The sequence below is a fragment of the Tachyglossus aculeatus genome, chromosome 18 (assembly GCF_015852505.1).
Source record: "Tachyglossus aculeatus isolate mTacAcu1 chromosome 18, mTacAcu1.pri, whole genome shotgun sequence".
Classification (NCBI taxonomy): Eukaryota; Metazoa; Chordata; class Mammalia; order Monotremata; family Tachyglossidae; genus Tachyglossus; species Tachyglossus aculeatus.
The window spans coordinates 8,564,168-8,583,831 of NC_052083.1; the positions used below are offsets into that span (position 1 = coordinate 8,564,168).

The window sequence follows — 19,664 nt, forward strand, 5'->3', positions numbered from 1 at the left end:
TTATGTGGCACTGCCCAGCCGGCTGCCACACACTCCTCCTTAAACCGCGGTCCTTCCTAAGGCCTATAACACTTCCATTTTGGTTTGAAATAAGTGATTTTGTGTTTAATGACCTGAAGTATGCTAGAAGAACACAGCAAATCCTATAGAAGATCCTCTCCTAATAATACTACTACTAATAATAATGGTATTTTTAAAGCGCTTACTACGAGAAGCAGCGTGGCTCAGTGGAAAGAGCCCGGGCTTTGGAGTCAGAGGTCACGGGTTCAGATCCCAGCTCCGCCAATTATTAGCTGTGTGACTTTGGGCAAGTCACTTCACTTCTCTGTGCCTCAGTTCCCTCATCTGTAAAATGGGGATTAAGACTGTGAGCCCCCCCCCGTGGGACAACCTGATCATCTTGTAACCTCCCCAGCTCTTAGAACAGTGCTTTGATGGTAAGCGCTTAATAAATGCCATAATTTGTGATAAATGCCATAATTTACGATGCCATAAATACGATCGAATGAATAATTATTATTATGTGCCAGGCATTGTACTAAGTGCTGGAGTGGATTCAGGCAAATCGGGATGGACACAATCTCTGCACTCACAGCCTTAATCCCCACTTTACGGATGAGGTAACCGAGGCCTAGAGAAGTGAAGTGACTTGACCAAGGTCACACAGCAGACAAGTAGCGGAGCCGGGGTTAGAACCAAGGTCCGTCTGATTCCCAGGCCCGGGGTTTATCCGCGGTGCCACGCGGCTTCTCCTGGCCCGCCCTCCCTCATCACTTCACTGACTTCAGCTGCCTGTCTTTGAGACCCCAGTGGGCAGCCCAACTCAGACATTCTCCTTTCCTCGATTCCCTTTTGAGCCTGTAACTCCCAGGGATATCGCAGCACGAGCCATTCTCCGGGAGCTGGGCTGGAGACCAGGCGTCCCCGCAACAAAATAAATAGGTAGATAAATAGCAGCGGCGTCACGCAGTCAGCGCTTTCTGCTTCATTACTCTTCCCTGGACCACCTCCGGTGCTGCCCGTCACCCACAGCGGCTGTGGGTTTTCTCCCAAGAAGGGAGCGAAAGTCGGAAACGAGAGGGGCCGAAAATCAGCCCCGTTCATTTCATTACCTGCAGGTCAATCAATCAATCAATCAATCAATCGTATTTACTGAGCGCTTACTATGTGCAGAGCACTGTACTAAGCGCTTGGGAAGTACAAATTGGCAACACATAGAGACAGTCCCTACCCAACAGTGGGCTCACAGTCTAAAAGGGGGAGGCAGAGAACAAAACCAAACATATTAACAAAATAAAATAGAATAAATATGTACAAATAAAATAGAGTAATAAATATGTACAAACATATATCCAGGTGCCGTGGGAAGGGGAAGGAGGCAAGGCAGGGAGGATGGGGAGGAGGGGGAAAGGAAGGAGGGGGCTCAGTCTGGGAAGGCCTCCTGGAGGAGGTGAGCTCTCAGTAGGGCCTAGTACAGTGCTCTGCACCCAATAAGCATACCAAAAAAAAAAATAAATAGGATAGAAATGTACAAGTAAAATAAATAAATAAATAAATAAATAGAGTAATAAATATGTACAACCATATATACATATATACAGGTGCTGTGGGGAAGGGAAGGAGGTAAGATGGGGGGATGGAGAGGGGGGCGAGGGGGAGAGGAAGGAAGGGGCTCAGTCTGGGAAGGCCTCCTGGAGGAGGTGAGCTCTCAGCAGGGCCTTGAAGGGAGGAAGAGAGCTAGCTTGGCGGAGGGGCAGAGGGAGGGCATTCCAGGCCCGGGGGATGATGTGGGCCAGGGGTCGATGGCGGGACAGGCGAGAACGAGGTACAGTGAGGTCCCAGTTCGGGAAAGGAATTCAGGCCCAAGGCCAGCCCCTGGCATTCGTCCCGTACAGCCTGTCTAAACCTGGTATCGTGTGTAGGAGGGCAAAGGCTGAGATCACTTATAACTCCCCAAAGCAAGTGTGTTGGCACCCTACCTCCGGCCAAGACCATTTGGGAAGGGATCGGGGATGAAACAGATGCTCATATTCTTCAGAATTTGCCAAACTCCCCAATTAAGCCTACACACACACACAAATGCATACTCTCTCTCTCTCTGTGTCTCTTTCCCTCTCTCATTCATTCATTCATTCATTCAATCATATTTATTGAGCACTTACTGTGTGCAGAGCACTGTACTAAGCCCTTGGGAAGTCCAAGTTGGCAACATCATCATCATCATCAATCGTATTTATTGAACGCTTACTGTGTGCAGAGCACTGTACTAAGCCCTTGGGAAGTCCAAGTTGGCAACATCATCATCATCATCAATCGTATTTATTGAGCGCTTACTGTGTGCAGAGCACTGTACTAAGCGCTTGGGAAGTCCAAGTTGGCAACATCTAGAGACGGTCCCTACCCAACAGCAGGCTCACAGTCTAGAAGGGGGAGACAGAGAACAAAACCAAACATATTAACAAAATAAAATAGAATAAATATGTACAAATAAAATAGAGTAATAAATATGTACAAACATATATCCAGGTGCTGTGGGGAGGGGGAGGAGGGGGCTCAGTCTGGGAAGGCCTCCTGGAGGAGGTGAGCTCTCAGTAGGACCTAGTACAGTGCTCTGCACCCAATAAGTGCTCAATAAATACAACCAAATGAATGAATCTCGCCCTCGCTCTGCCAATACGCTCGACTATCCAAAGTCGCCTTCTGTTCCCCTCCCCACACCCAGCAGAATCAGGCTGGCTGGTGGTTTCTCAGTCCTGGCGAATACGAAGGAAGATGGTTTTGTTTAACCTGTAACTGTAATAATAATAATAATAATGTTGGTATTTGTTAAGTGCTTACTATGTGCCAAGCACTGTTCTAAGCACTGGGGGGATACAAGGTAATCAAGGTTGTCCCACGTGGGGCTCACAGTCTTAATCCCCATTTTACAGATGAGGGAACTGAGGCATTGGGGTATCTGTTAAGCGCTTACTATGTGCCAAGCACTGTTCTAAGCACTTGGGTAGAGACGAGGTAATCAGGTTTGACGTAGTCCCTGTCACACGTGGGGCTCACGGCCTTAATCCCTATTTTACAGATGAGGTCACTGAGGCCCAGAGAAGTGAAGTGACTTGCCCAAAGTCACACAGCTGACAAGCGGTGTGACTTCTAGACCGTGAGCCCACTGTTGGGTAGGGACCGTCGCTATATGTTGCCAACTTGTACTTCTCAAGTGCTTAGTACAGTGCTCTGCACACAGTAAGTGCTCAATAAATACGATTGAATGAATGATTGAAGTGGCAGAATGCATTTTCCTCTAAGAATCCCACAGCCTGGCACTATTCTAGTTTTTGGGACCTGGAACCAGAGAGACCAGTGACTTTCCCAAGGTCAAGATCACGCAGAAATCAATTAATCAGTGGCATTTATTGAGCACTTGCTGTGTGCAGAGCACTGATGGAGACCAGTGACTTTCCCAAGGTCAAGATCACGCAGTAATCAATTAATCAGTGGCATTTATTGAGCACTTGCTGTGTGCAGAGCACTGATAGAGACCAGTGACTTTCCCAAGTTCAAGATCACGCAGAAATCAATTAATCAGTGGCATTTATTGAGCACTTGCTGTGTGCAGAGCACTGATTTAAGAGCTTGGGAAAGTACAGTACAATGGAGTTGGTAGGCGTGTTCTCTGCCCACAAGGAGTTTATAGTTTAGAGGGCAAGTAGATCAGTAATACAGTGTTGGGGAATGATGCTGAGTGTCCTGGATCCCAATTTTCTGCCCAAGCTCATTAGATAATTATCTGGATGTCCTATTATCAAATAGAAGTGCCCCCAGTTGAATCAGAATTGCAGCTCATTTAAATTAAAATCTGCCATCAGCCTTATTTTTCCCTCTCCTCTTTTATCCGAAGCCATTAAAGACCACTCTTTGTGAATTGATTCCCAAAGACCTTTCAAACACACACAAGTGTTCCAGGAATAAAAATCCTGAAGGTGTTTGACATTTGGAACCGCTCGGAGTGGGAAAGCAGTAATTAAGGCTTTCGGAATTAGCACTCGATTCTCGCTGGATGTTCCGGTCCCAGTGCCGATCCCTGCTTGCCCGAAGGTGGGTACTGGGCACTTTCTGGAAACCAAGAACAGGCTTGGGTGGCAGCACGGGGTGAGTTTTTCTTGCACAAGTCGAACTCCCGCTTGCCGCTTGTTCCGGTGAGTTTGACTTTAGCAGGCTTCCGGGATGCGCCGGAGCAAAATCTCCTTCCAGGGATGGAGCTGGGAAATGTCCCCGTAAACTGGGTCATCTTTCTTTTTGCTGAGCGCTGTCCCGGCTCTCTCTCGAAGACTACGGCAGGTCAGACGTTGTAAACCAAACTTTAGAAAAACGGGGTGGCTGAGGATCATCATCATCATCAATCGTATTTATTGAGCGCTTACTATGTGCAGAGCACCGTACTAAGCGCTTGGGAAGTACAAATTGGCAACATATAAAGACAGTCCCTACCCAACAGTGGGCTCACAGGGTGGCTGAGGATATGTGGACAGAGCACTTTTTGCGAAAAATGATCCGGGCAGTAGAGTGAAGTATGGACTGGAGAAGGGAGAGATAGGAGGGAGAATGGCCAGCGAAGAGAATGATGCATTAGTCAAGGTGGGTATATGTTGCCAACTTGTACTTCCCAAGCGCTTAGTACAGTGCTCTGCACACAGTAAGCACTCAATAAATAAGATTGATTGATTGATACCCACTGTTGGGACTGTCTCTATATGTTGCCAACTTGTACTTCCCAAGCGCTTAGTACAGTGCTCTGCACACAGTAAGCACTCAATAAAAATGATTGATTGACATAAGGACCACTGGGATTAGCCAAGTAGCCGTTTGGATTCATTCATTCGTTCATTCATTCAGTTGTATTTGACCCCGTTGTTGGGTAATAATAATGATGATGGTATTTGTTAAGCGCTTACCGTGTGCAGAGCACTGTACTGAGCGCTTGGGAAGTGCAAGTCGGCAACATATAGAGATGGTCCCTACCCAACGACGGGCTCACAGTCTAGAAGGGGGAGACAGAAAGCAAAACAAAACATGTAGACAGGTGTCAAAATTGTCAGAACAAATAGAACTAAAGCTATATGTGCATCATTAACAAAATAAATAGAATAGTAAATACATATGAGTAAAATAGAGTCATAAATCTGTTCAAACGTATACAATTGCTGTGGGGAGGGGAAGGAGGTAGGGCGGGGGGGGATGGGGCGGAGGAGAGGAAAAAGGGGGCTCAGTCTGGAAAGGCCTCCTGGAGGAGGTGAGTGCTCAGTAGGGCTTTGAAGGGAGGATTTGGTAACAGATTTATTACTCTATTTATTTATTATTTATTTTACTTGTACATATCTATTCTGTTTATTTTATTTTGTTAGTATGTTTGGTTTTGTTCTCTGTCTCCCCCTTTTCGACTGTGAGCCCACTGTTGGGTAGGGACTGTCTCTATGTGTTGCCAACTTGTACTTCCCAAGCGCTTAGTACAGTGCTCTGCACACAGTAAGCGCTCAATAAATACAATTGATGATGATGATGATATGGGTTGAATGAGAGAGGTGAGTCGAAGATACGGTCTTGTGAGACAGGGTGGATAGTCGTGTTGTCTACAGGTACGGGAAAGTCTGGAGGAGGACAGGGTTCAGGTGGGATGATGAGGCGTTCTGTTTTAGACGTGTTAATTTGAGGTGTCAGTGAGACTTCCAAGTAGAGATATCCTGAAGGCAGGAGGAAATGTGAGACTGCAAAAAATAGGAGAGAGGCCAAACTGGAGAGGTAGGTTTGGGGATCATCCACATCCAGAAAGTAATTGAAGCCATGGGAGTGAGTGAGTTCTTATTCCTGTCTTGAAGAGTTCGCTATTTCAAGTCCAGTTGGGTTGGGCTGGGTGCCCTCCTCCCAGCCCCCAAGTGGGAGGTCTAAGGCCCGCTATAGTGTCAAGGCCTGGAACTCAAAGCCAAACCTCGGGTTTTGAAATTCTAAACGCTTGTTTGTTTTGTGATGGAATTGAATTTTTAGGCTGGATGAAAATTGGGTACGTGTCAAGGCTCCTTCTAGAGGCTCTCCCCAGCCAACCGTCTTGTGTAATTCATGGCAGCTGCCTGTTCTCAGCAAAATGGTTGCCCTTGGGGAAGGTCAGAAAATGCTGCCTTTGCTTTCCCTGCGTTGTTTCCCCGGGCCGATCATGGGGAGGAGGCATGATTCTTCTTCAAAGCACTGGCGCAGAACAGAGGAGCGTTTTCTTTTTTTTTTCCAGTCACGTAGTAATTGCCGTTTTTAGAATTAAACGTTCATCCAGCCCTTCCCAACCACACCTGGGCCCTTTTTTGGGCCACTATTACCACTTCCCAGCGGGCAGGGAAAGAAAAGGGCCACTTTCCCAATGCTGGAGCTTTCACACGCTTCCTCCTCTCTGCAGGCTCTTATCCCCTCACCTCCCAAGTGACCGTAACACAAATGTTTTCCCCAGAGTTTTCACTCCACAACTTGGAAATGGCAGTATGTGCCGCTTTCTCGGCCTCCATGGGCACAACATCCTCTACTGTGCCCGTCACCTAGACGGCACGTCCGCACGATCCTTACCGGGTGAACTAATCACGAGCAGAGCCTAGCGAGCAGACAGCCTAGCCGAAGGCCTCAGGAATTCTGGCACAAAGGAAATCCAGTACTTCCGATGAGGTTCTCCGTCAGGGAACGCCCCCGGCCTTTTCCTTTCCCCTTCCTACAGGACCAGCCAACTGGACGTTGTGCCGGAGGGTCAGAGTCGCTCCGGGTATCTCTGGGAATTTCCCAATTCATGTCAACCTGGAATCCGGGGAGGAAGGGAGCAGAAGCGGGTGATCTGCAGAGTTGGGCTTTCTCGTGCTCGTACGTTGCGATTTACTGGCCCTCCTGATTTAGGGTTTTCCTAGCACAAAGGGAGAGTCCTCGGCTCCAGATCCATTCACTCATTCATTCGATCGTATTTATTGAGCGCTTACTGAGTGCAGAGCACTGGACTGAGCGCTCGGGAAGTACAAGTCGGCATCATGTAGAGACAGCCCCTACAAGCGTGGCTCAGTGGAGAGAGCCCAGGCTTGGGAGTCAGAGGTCATGGTTTCTAATCCCAACTCCGCCACAAATCGGCTGTGTGACTTGGGGCAAGTCACTTAAATGGGAATTAAGACTGTGAGCCCCACATGAGACAACCTGATCACCTTGTATCCCCCCAGCTCTTTGAACAGTGCTTTGCACATAGTAAGCGCTTAACAAATACCATCATTATTATTATTATTATTACCCAACAACGGGCTCACAGCCTAGAAGGGGGACAAAACAAAACAGATCCGCAGCATCTGCCTGTGGCTATCGCAGTTAGGTGGCCAGGAGAGGTTGCCAGTCGGCGGCTCGGCACTCGTCTGTCGAAGAAAACAAAGCCTAAGAAGCCCAGAGCCTTCCCTGGCGGGTTCTTGGCCCACCCAGAAACTAAAGTAGGGCCGACAATACCACCCACAGCTCTTGGAGAGACAGAGGCCAAATCTGTCCAGTGTGAGGGGGCGTGCGGGGAGATAACCAGACTCTGCCTGGCTGAAGTGAGCTCTGACATCCGGTAAATGAACCAAGGACTCTACCTGATTATAGGAGGGGAACTCAGCCAATCCATCAGGAGTATTTGAGCACTTACTGTATGCAGAGCACTGTGCTAGGCCCTTGGAAGAGTACAATAGAGCAGATGGGCTCAATCCCTGCCCTGAAAGACCTTTTGAGCCCAGGAATCCAGCTTTCCCAGCAGCTGGGAGTGGCAGCCCCTACTCCCGCAAATCCTTCTCCAATTATTTCCCGCCAAGGCCGGTCATCCTAGGGCCACCCTCCCCAGTGGATCAACAAAGGGCTCCATTGGATTGCGTTTGGCCTCTCGCTGGAAGAAAATATAAGGAACAGCGTCACTTGCCCTGCTCACAGCTGTTGAGTTTGGAAAGTTCTTTATGATCAGTCATTTGTCCCGTCCCCCGTGAAGCCCTAATTAGCCTGAAATGTCTTACTGATGATTTTATGTTCCCCCGAACGCTAAGGTACAATGCTGTGTACGGAGGAAGTGCTCAATAAATACCGCAATAATCAAGTGGCAGAGCAAAAGAGGAAGGAAATGTAGGAAAGGAGCCCGGGTGGCCTTGGTGCGGGGATCATAGTTCCAGGGGCACGAGGGGGGGGACTCTGTGGGGGTAAGGGGCGGAGGAAGCCTCGATAGATGCCTCCATTCCAGGAAGCCAAAGATATCCTGGAAGATGGAGCCCTTTGAAGTGAAAAAACAACCCTGTTGCGGTCTCTCTGGGAGGGTTTGCTTTGAAAGGAAAGAGAGGCTAAGGGCGTAAACTCTCTCAGCTCAGATTGTTGGAAGAAGGGCCCCAGGGGAGGGAGAAAGATCGGGGCTGTTGTTCAGAGGGTAGGCAAAAACATCCCCGGAGACTCTTTCTGATGGTGAGATCTCTGGGGTATGAAGTTCTTAGGAAAGCTGTCGCAGCTTCATACAGGAAACTTTTCGACCTAGGGCGAGGGGAAGCACTCAGGACTACCAGGGAGAATGGGCTCGATCTGATCTCTAGGGGTGGGGGGGTTTTGGTCTCTTGTAGCCGTGGGCTCCTGTGAGACTTACAGACGCTGTGGTCGACTCTGCTGTCAAGTAGCAGATTAAGGGGAGCCCCTGGATGGCTGAATAAGCGCTTAGTACAGTGCTCAGCACACAGTAAGCGCTCAATAAATATGAATGAATGAATTTCATCTGCTGAGAATAGGAGGGGTAGAATGCTTGAATCGAAGCCAAGGAACAGAAGCTTGTATCCACCCCAGTGCTTAGTACAGTGCCCGACACGTAGTCAATGCTTAACAAAGACTATTATCATTATTATAGTCCTTCTGGCCGTTGGGCAGTTTACTGGGCAGGTTTGGACCCTTGCCACAGCTGGGAGTTGTCACTGTCTTTTGGGGTTCAGTCCCTGTCCCTGTTCTCATCATCTCCGAAAGAGCTCAAAAACTGCATAGGGCCGCCTCCCATGACAACCTCAACAGAGTACACAACTCCCCTGGCAGTCGACCTAGGATTGGCCAAAGGGGAGCTGGAATTTCCCTGAATCTCCAGAAACAATATCAGAAACTCCACTCCCGCTATAGGAGTCATTTGGACTCCTTCCATGCTCCCCCAGGGAAGATGTGGTGTGTCAAGCATTGCTTTGATGCTGGTAGTGGTCAGTGGCGTTCCAGGTTCTCTCTGTTTAACCGTCACAAACTCTATATTCATTATTATATTTTATACGCATTATTTCATGTAAATTCATGCATTCAGTCGTATTTATTGAGTGCTTACCGTGTGCAGAACACTGCTAAGCACTTGAGAGTACAGTACAACAATAAACAGACACATTCCCTGTCCACAACGAGCTTACGGTCTATTGCTGAAACTGCTCTACAAGCCAGACCGAGTTCTTGTGGTAGGACCATCACAGTTGCCTTAAGTTCCTTCAGTCTGAGCTGCATCTTGATGTCTTGTTAGCATCAAACTCAGTCTACCAAAAATAAGCTAGTCTTCTTTAAATATAGATATCCCAAAGTGTGCGTTTTTTGCTTTACGTAGGGATGATTGTAAACATATGTTGCTTTCTTTCTTTGCATCTGTATCAGTTTGGAAGCCTTGATCTCTAAGTCCCCAGAGAGCAAAGTTCATGTCAGAATAACTTCTTCCACTCATCTCCCTAGCACAGTGCTGAAGACGGTAGGTCCTTGAAGTCTTCAGATTTATTGCCAAAGATTTTGAAATCGGAATCTGTTCCTTGGGGAAATACTCGAGGGACAAGGGAAATTGTCCCACCGTGTTTCACTGGGTTGTCAAATGGAGCAGAAACACTGAATTGCATGTTTTCTGGCTAGATTCTACCCAGAGGAGTCTCATTGGTAAACACAGCCCATTTAAAATCAATAGTGCCCAGCCCGTGAAACCAGAGAAGAGACAGACAGGTGGCTTAGTTCATTATTTTCCAGAGATGTTGATGATGGATACGGTATTTTTAAGCACGTACTCTGTGAGAAACACTGTTCTAAGCGCTGAGGTAGATACAAGTTAATCGGGTCAGACACAGTCCCTGTCTCACATAAGTAGTAGGGAGGGAGGACAGAATCCCCACTTTACAGATGAGGAAACGGAGGCACAGCAAAGTTATGTGACTTGCCCAAGGTCACAGAGCAGGTGCGTGGCAGAGCCGGGATAAAAACCCAGGCCCTCTGACTCCCACTAGGCCACGCTCCTCCTTGATAAATCTCCGGCCGATCCTGAAAAAGGAGGTGGTTTCTTCTTCTCGGCGAAATTGTTTTCCCTAGGGAGCAAGGGACTGAGAGGGAATTAGAAAGAAATCTGCCCCATTTGCAAGGAGGGAAGCTTTGAGTCTGCTCAGCAAAAGAGCTTATAGTTTTCTCCAGACAGGCGAGACGGTAACTAGTATAAAACATAAGAACCAGACTGGGCCCTGGGTTTTGGAAGAAGCTAAATTTAGGGAAATAGAAACCCCAGAGAGCCTCATCGGCTTGTACCAACCCAGTTTTGGTTCCATTCGTTTGGCAGCCGCCCACACTGCCTGGAAAATGATCTCAGCTCGCAGGTAGCTATGGCAATGACAGGATTCGAAAGGCATCTACAATAGGAGGCCTCTACGCAGCCCGGGTGGTGTTAAGTGTGGATCGTTGAGTTCCGTCGGAGCTAAACAAAGCCATCTGTTCCTGAGAGGATTCAGTACCCTGAGATCCTACCTTCTAATCAGATTAAACGTCTAATTACCACCTGCCACTGAGGTTGGCGCAAATGCTCTTCCTCGCAGCCAGGGTGGTTCTCTGTCGCCCGCTTTCTTTCCCCTCTGTTGAAAGAATTGAACGTGTGGGCTGCTCAGAAATGGCCTCCTGCGGATTTAAGGAGGTGGAGCTGGAAAATCTCCTGCTGCCTGGAGAAAATTCTGGGCTTCTCCTGTTTTCCTAGGTCTGAGTCTTTTTTTAAAAAAAAATGGTGTTTGTTAGGTACTTACTGTGTGATGATGATGATGGTATTTGTTAAGCACTTACTATGTGCCAAGCACTGTTCTAAGCGCTGGGGGAGTTACGAGGTTGTCAGGTTGTCCCGCATTAGGGAAGCAGCATGGCTCAGTGGAAAGAGCACAGGCTTTGGAGTCAGAGGTCATGGGTTCGAATCCCAGCTCCACCACATGTTTGCTATGTGACCTTGGGCAAGTCACTTAACTTCTCTGAGCCTCAGTTACCTCATCTGTAAAATGGGGATTAAGACTGTGAGCCCCACATGGGACAACCTTATCACCTTGTATCCCCCCCCAGCGCTTAGAACAGTGCTTTGCACATAGTAAGCGCTAACAAATACCATCATCATGGGGCTCACAGTCTTAATCCCCATTTTACAGACGTGGTAACTGAGGCACGGAGAAGTTAAGTGACTTGCCCAAAGTCACAAAGCAGACAAGCGGCAGAGCCAGGATTAGAACCCACGACCTCTGACTCCCAAGCCCGGGCTCTTCCCACTAAGCCACGCTGCTTCTCTAGGTGTGCCAGGCATTGTGTTAAGCACTGGTGTAGATACAAGTTACGTTGGACGCAGTCTGTGTCTCTCATAGGGCTCCTCGTCTTTTTCCCCATTTTACAGATGAGATAACTGAGGCATGGAGAAGTTAAGTGACTTGCCCAGGGTCTCACAGCAGACAGGCGGTGGAGCTAGGATTAGAACCCAGGTCCTTTTTACTTCCAGGCCCGTGCTGCATCCACTATCCATGAATGTTCTTGGTGCCCCTTTCCCCACACTGAGGACTGTCCAACCGCTCATACTTTAATCAGTGCTTTGTCATAATAATAATAATACTAATGGTATTTGTTAAGCATTTACTATGTGCCAAGCACTGTACTAAGCGCTGGGGTGGATACAAGCAAACTGGTTTGTACACAGTCTCTGTCCCACATAGAGCTCACAGTCTCAACCCCTATTTTACAGATAAGGAAACCGAGGCCATCATCTCTCCAGCCGCTCAGTGACGTGATTAGTATTGCTCATTTCTATACCCTTTCGAATCTCCCAGCACTTTCCTGATGGCCCAGGCTGAATACAGAATTCCAGCATTTGGGAATAAACCAAATTGTGTCTCTCTGTTTCCCTTTCCACTTCATTGGCTTAGGAATCCATGGAGAACGTCTTCTTTTCATTTCTGAAGTGGTTCTTCATCGGTGTCATCATCAACAGCACACCTAGTTGGCCTTCATACCTCAGTTGGAGCCAAACGATATTTTCTTATCAAATGTAGTCCCCTTAAAACTCACGTTCAGGGTACCCTCATCTCTATTGAAAGCATCTCACGGGAAGAGAAGGTGGGGAGGATTATAGTTTGCTTAAAATTTTCCCAGAGAATCATATTCGCATTTTGGTAGCAGCTGCAGGATTCCTTGTTGCGTCCCTTAAGCGAGGCTGGGTCGAATAGATTGGAGGAGACGATGAGTGGTGCAAAACTCTGCCCGAAAGGGAAAGGCTCTGACTGGATCCCTTCACGTCTGAAGCAGTCAGACCTGTCATCCCAAGTGTAATCTTAGGATCTTAATAAACTTCTTAGGGCAACCAGACTCTTGCCTGTAGTTGCCAGAGCCAAACGGTGGTAAAGTCTACACGTATCAGCTAGACGCCTCAAAGGTTTTTTCTGCATTTCTCCAGGATCTGATATTCAGCAAAGATCATGCTTTTGGTCCTCTTCTAATTCTGATCCCGGCTCTGCCACTTGTCTGCTGTGTGGCCCTGGGTGAGTCACTTAAAATTCTCTGTGCCTCATCTGTAGAATGTGGATTAAGACTGTCAGCCCTATGTGCGACAGGGACTGTGTCTAACCCAGTTAACTTGTATCTACCCCAGCACTTAGTATAGTGCCTGGCACATAGAAAGTGCTTAACAAGTACTAGAAAAAAAATTTATCAACAGAATAAACTGAAGAGGAAGGGACGGTGCTGTTTAGAATGGACAGCCCAGGGATTCCCTTAAACCAGGCAGACGATGGCAGTATAATAATAATAGTAGCATTTATTAAGCGCTTACTATGTACAAAGCACTGTTCTAAGCGCTGGGGAGGTTACAAGGTGACCAGGTTGTCCCATGTGGGGCTGACAGTCAATCCCCATTTTACAGATGAGGTAACTGAGGCACAGAAAAGTTAAGTGACTTGCCCGAAGTCACACAGCTGACAAGTGGCAGACCCGGGATTTGAACCCATGGCCTCTGACTCCAAAGCCCGGGCTCTTTCCACTGAGCCACGCTGCTTCTCTGCAGTATTTGCAATCTGATTGAAAAGTTTGATTGAAAGTTTGATTGAAAAGTTGGGCCTAAGGAGTTTACGGCAAATCGGGAGACAGGACAGTTTCTAGTTACTTGAGTTTCTGGCTCCGGAAGGTCCTGGGCGCCCTTTCCTATTCCGACTGGGATGGTTTGCCATTTCATTTGTTCTTCAGAATGTCCTGGGAGAGGAAAGCTGCCCTGGCAGTAGAGTCATCCACTAGCGTAGTTGCAGGGCTGTCTAAAAATTCTGATGGCTGGAAAGTTTTATCTCCCAGAAAACTGCAACCCTTTCCTTCCACAGCGTTAATGGATGTTTTGAGCGTGCCGGGCCCAGAGCGTGCTAGCTGAGTTTGCTGTATTGTATACGGTTAATGTCTTCAGGGTCCTTTCGGGGAGCATGGATCGAAACATTTGAGATGATGTTTAAGGAGCTGGAAGAAAACAAATGTGGCCCAGATCAAAAAGACGTAAAGGGGTCCTGATGATTACCAAGCAGAGGGCCAAATGCTGCCCCATGAGCATGATCTATAAGGAAGGGATGGAAACAGTGCTTCATTAGAGAAGCAGCATGGCTTAGTGGAAAGAGCCCGGGCTTGGGAATCAGAGGCGTGGGTTCTAATCCCGGCTCCGCCACTTGCCTGGCTGTGTGACTTTGGACAAGTCATTTCACTTCCCTGGGCCTCAGTTATCTCATTAAGACTGTGAGCCCCACGTGGGACAACCTGATAACCTTGTATCTATCCCAGCACTTAGAACAGTGCGTGTCACATAGCAAGCGCTTAACAAATACCATCATTATTAGTATTATTATTATTATTAGCCTTGGGCCAGTGGTCTTACAGTAATGGTCGTACATACTCCCATGCCCAGAGGGCCCCCAGAGTCCTGGAGTCATCAGGCCGGAGCTGATGCAGGAAGTCAGACATTAGCACTTGGAAATAACGGACTCCGTTTGAAGAGAAAAGTTCTGGAGGAAGCAGAATGAACCGTGATGGGCAGACACAGTAATAACAATAATGATGATGCTACTTGTTAAGCGCTTACTATATATATGCCAAGCATTACTCTTTGTTGGAGAGTATTATAAAAGCATTAGAGAACAGCAATACTTTCTTAATAGATGTAATACACTGCCTCTGAATTTTAGCCGACATTTGGTGGGAAGTCTTGGGTAACCTCACAAAGATAATCCTGATTGGTTTACCTTGTAGATTGACGATTTACTGGAAAAAAAAGTCAGTCAGCTGTCCTGCTAAGTGGAATTGATAAGTAACTGGTGAGGCCAGACTGGAAGAAGCACTGATGTCTGGGCCTCCTAATAATAATAATAATAATAATAATAATATTAATTAGACACTTACTAGTTGGCAGGCATTGTACTAAGTGCTGGGGGGTACAGGGCTCCACACACAGTAAGAGCTCAATAAATACGATTGAATGAATAAATGAATGAAGATACAAGGTAATCCGGTTGGACACGGTCCCTGTCCCACGTGGGACTCAAAATCTAAATAAGAACAAGTAGGATTTAATCCCCATTTTACATATAAGGAAACTGAGATACATAGAAGTGAAATGACTTGCTCAATGTCTCATGGCAGGCAACCGACAGAGCAGGGATCGGAACCCAGAACCTCCTACTCCCAGGCCTGGGCTCTTTCCACTAGGCCATGCTGCTTCCATTATCATTCAAACCCAGGGAAATTGCATAGAAAAGGGCCATCAGATTAGAGGGAAGAATCCGGCCTTGCCCTCCGGTGATCATCACATCCAGCTGAGGCAGAATTCCTCCCCCTGGGCAGAGCTGAACAGGAGCATCTCATAGGATCCTAATAGAAACACAGCTTGCTGGACTCTTGCAGGAAAGGGGAGTATGTGAAGTGAGTTGGATGAGAAGAGTTCCCAAACAGAACTAGAACTTTATCCAGCCTGGCTGGGAACTGAGAGTTTTTAGAAAGAAATCTCTTCTAGGTAGAAGTTTGGGTTTGTTGAAAATATCTTCCTTTTTCTAGTGCCACAGAAACGTGGCTGGGAAGTTGAGATGGGGAAAGTGCTCATTCCTAGATCAGGGTTCTAGAGTGCTGGTTCTACCCCAGTCCACCCCAGTTTAAACCACTGCTCATCTCATTCAGGCACCGAATTCCCAGTGCAGAAGATGTCTCAGGGCAGCCAGACTCAGGGGGATCGGGTAGAAGCGGACCAGCCTCGGACTGGATCGGGCAGCCATTCCATTCCCCCAGTCCGATTTTGGCTTCTCCGAAAGCAGCCTCGATTTACTGAGGCCAGCTTTGTAGCTATCCCTCTTTACTTGGAAGGAACAACTAAAATCAGATAACTCTCGCTTCCCCTCAGGAGAAAGTTACGGAGCCAGATTCCCACCCCCTGCATTCTTTGCTTTACAGGTCTCCGAAGGAGGGGGAAAGCTCAGTGGGAGAATAGGGATTTTTAGCCACATTTAGGCATGATAGACAGGAAGCTCTAAGCAGGTCCTGTTAAAAGCTACCAGTGATTCTGGCCTGAAATAGGCCGTTGTTCACCAGTCCTGACAGTGCCCACATTTTGGACTCAGTTCGCCAGCCAGATTGATTTGACAGTTCTTGGCTTCACTACCTGTTGCTCTCTTCCCCTTTCTCCCCCGCCTGAGCCAGGCCCCAAATGGCCCTCACAGAGAGCAGAGTGTTGGGATGGAGATGTGGATTTAACAACAGGATTTTGCCCTCGGTTTGCAGCTTCCTTTGGAGAGGGTTGGCACTCAGCTGATGACGTATTTTTACAAAAGCCTCTCCACAGACCATCAAATCCGGTATCTCTCAGATTAATCTTTTTCCTAGGGGCTTAATAAAGCTTAGCTGCATCTGTGCAGTTCGTTAACCAAAGCTCAACCTCTGACGCTGCCATTTCTGGTGACTACTGACTCTTTTTCTCTTTTGTTTCCTGTCATCAAGAGCAGCTTCCGCCACCCCTCGGAGCCTGGATTTTGTTCCTCCATGTTCACTGTGCTTGTAAAAATCTTTCCATGCTAAACCAACTGATCTCTCATTCCTACCCCCGCCTCACTGCCCTGCATTTCCAGCTTATAAGATCAAAAGTGAAACTGCTCTAACTCCGTCGATCGTGGTTGTGGTCGAATGTGATGATTGGAGACGTTGGGTGTCATTTCATGTTTCCGTACTTTTCGGTTTGGCTCTCCGTTCTTATGGGCTGAAAAGAGCACCCTGTGATCCAAAGACCCCCAGGAACGAGAACCCACAGATGTCAGAGTTGGGTTCCCTAACCCAGCAGCAGCCTGCCCTGGGTTATGCCTTAATTCACGGTTACCCCGAATCTCTGTCGGGCTGACGGAAAGGGTAGGTGATCGGAGAATTGTCTCCGTGCCGTATGAGAGAGCCAGCTGGAATATTGCCATTTTAAAAATAAGGCCCAAAACATGTCAACTGCGGGCCATCGATTTCTGGGCCTTTATGGTAACAGTGGGAATGTTTGACAGCTCTTTCCTGGAAAGCCAGCTACTCAAACAACCCTCATAGTTTGTCTCTACGTAAACATCTGCCTCCCGCCCATCTTACTCCCCCTCTTCAACACTGGCTGGTATCAGGGGGGCTTTCCAACTCCTAAAACGGTCCAGTCCTAAGCTGACGGCTTTGGGAGATTCTGGCCGTCCTGAAATTGGAGACTGTGAGATCCCCTTGCTTCTGCTCTGATTTCTATTTTGACCCGATTTTGTTTTTCCTTGTAGGGGTAGCAATAAGCACATATGCCAAGTATTGTTACAACAAACTCCAGAAGGCAGCCCTGACGGGAGCAAAGAAGGTATCGGCCCTTTTTCTGCCTTTTAATGTGAATTTGCCAAGTGTTGGGATGTGGGATAAGGAGTAGTAGTAATAGCATGGGTGCAGAGCACTGTACTAAGCGCTGGGAGAGAATTAGACCTGGGTAAGGGAGAGAGGCCTGGAGAAGGGGACAAAAGGATTCTCCCTGAGCGTGTTATCGTCCGAAGGTGGAGACTTTCCAAAGCCAAGGCTGCAGTTGGCTGTGCTTGGGAGGGTAAAGTAGAGGTAGAAGTTAGAAGACGTGATCCTTGTGCTACCTCGCTAAGGAAGAGGTAAACTTTGAGCTACTGGCAGGGTAATTTGGGTTTGGAAAAGCGTCATCACCAACAGAAGGGCCCTTCACTGGGCTCAGTCTGGCAACCCACCCATCCACCCACCAGCCCGTCAGCCAATCCTCCCCCCCTCCGGACCCAGAAGCCTGTGCAATTCAAGTGAAATCTGTCATGAGTCGGGCCATGAAGGCCTTATTCATGTGGCAATATCCTGTTAACCTTTAATTCAAACACAGAACTGATTCAGCAAACAACAGATCTTGTGAGGGAGGCCCAAAATGGCATCCCACCCAGTGGAGACTCCTGCCTTATCGTGCTTTGTTCTCTCTGAGCGGCGGTTGTTTTCCCCTTCAGTTGCCCATGCAGAAATGAGAAGCGTGCAGTTGAGTGATCTTGGTCATTGGAGTTCTCCTTTTTACCGCAAGTCACCCAAGAGACTGGGTGATTTGATGATCGGTAGTAAGACCGGCTGCTCAGAGAGCTGAGTTTGTCCTAATCCTAAATTTGCCTCTGACTCGACTTCCCCACCCGTAAAATGGAAATCAGTGGATTCTGCCCTCACCCTGCATTTCCCAGCTAATGTTTTCCCTCACTCCAACCTCGTTAAAGATTTTGGACGGAGAAAACCACTCTGTTCACCTGATTCTGATTCTCCTCAGGTCAGCTCTCTTTTCGGGTTTCCAGAGTGACTCCCTCACGGCGACACAGTTGTCTTTTCAGTTAGCCTTGGCCTAACAGGGAGGAGAGAGGCAGCATGGCCCAGTGGAAAGAGCACGGGACTGGAAGTCAAAAGACTTGGGTTCTAATCCTGCCTCTGCCGCTTGCTTGCACTTCTCTGTGCCTTCTTCCTTATCTGTAAAATGAGGAATAAATATCCATTCTCCCCCCACCTTAGACTGTGACCCCCATGTGGGCAGGTACTGTGTCTGATATGCTATTATTGTATTTACCCCAGAGCTTAGTACAAGTGCTTGGCGCATAATGTGCACTTAAGAAATACCATTTTTATAATCATTATAATGACTGTTATTATCATCCAAGTTGGTCCCAACAAAACTAATGCAGGATTGGCTGGAACAGGGAGAGTGTCTGCTTGCTGGCCAGCTATGCTCGCCCTCCTTATTCACTTCCTGTGACTCTGTTTTGGGGGGCAGGTTTCTCCCCTCAGCCCATCTCCCAGCCAAAATAGCCACTGGGCCTGCCCTCGGGCTTTTCCCCTCTGGAAATGGGTGGAAATTGGGGGCGTCCACAAAGGGAACCCCAAACCTCCACCTCTTCGAGATCACTACCCCCACCCCTGGATTCTCAGATCGATACTCTGAACCCAAAGGATATTTCCGGGGGGTTCCAGCAGCTTTCCTCATTCCCTCCCAAAGCTGCAGGAGGCTTGGAGGGGGCCGTATCTCCCTTCTTCCTGCCCCCGAGCTTCCCCGGGCAAACTCAGTCCTCTGAAAACCAAGAACTGTTCATGCCCCCTCCCAAATCTAGCTCCAGAGCTCTAGCTGATTTGTAATAGAAAAAAAGATCGAATCTTAACAGATATCCTTAGGCAACAAAGATAAATTATGTTTGAACGAAACCACCTATCCCTTTTATCTAACTCCTTCCCTCAAGGGTTAACCTTCCACTCATTCTGCCCCTCTGAAAACCAGGAACCGTTCGTGCCCCCTCCCAAATCTAGCCCCAGAGCTCTAGCTGATTTGTAATAGAAAAATAGATCGAATCTTAACAGATATCCTTAGGCAACAAAGATAAATTATGTTTGAACGAAACCACCTATCCCTTTTATCTAACTCCTTCCATCAAGGGTTAACCTTCCACTCATTCTCCCCGAAGACCACATTCCTCTGGCCTATTCATCTCAGGGGACCCCAGGTTCCAGGTTCACCCCCTCTAGATCCTTCCCTTGGGATTTCCAAAATGCCAGGATAGAGTGGCTGCCGAGCCCCACAAATTCATTCATTCGTTCATTCAGTCATACTTATTGAGCGCTTACTGTGTGCAGAGCACTGTACTAAGCGCTTGGGAAGTACAAGTTGGCAACGTATAGAGACGGTCCCTACCCAACAACGGGCTCACAGTCTAGAAACGGGCTCACGAATGGTCTACCTTCTCTGGGGCGGGACCCTCTCTCCTAGGGATCCTACCCTCTGGGTCCCAACATGGAGACCTCTTCTGCAACATCCCATTCCCCAGGTTCTCTCACTCCCAACTCTT

General features: G+C 47.9%; 1 protein-coding gene across 2 annotated transcripts in view; it reads left to right on the forward strand.

Moving 5' to 3' along the window:
- ARHGAP39 (Rho GTPase activating protein 39) overlaps positions 1-19,664 on the forward strand; it is a 282,235-nt gene that overhangs the window by 249,196 nt on the left and 13,375 nt on the right. For both annotated transcript variants that reach the window (XM_038760044.1, XM_038760045.1), the window contains one exon: positions 17,082-17,155. In XM_038760044.1, the coding sequence (XP_038615972.1) occupies positions 17,082-17,155 (74 nt within the window). The remainder of the gene's footprint in view (positions 1-17,081; positions 17,156-19,664) is intronic.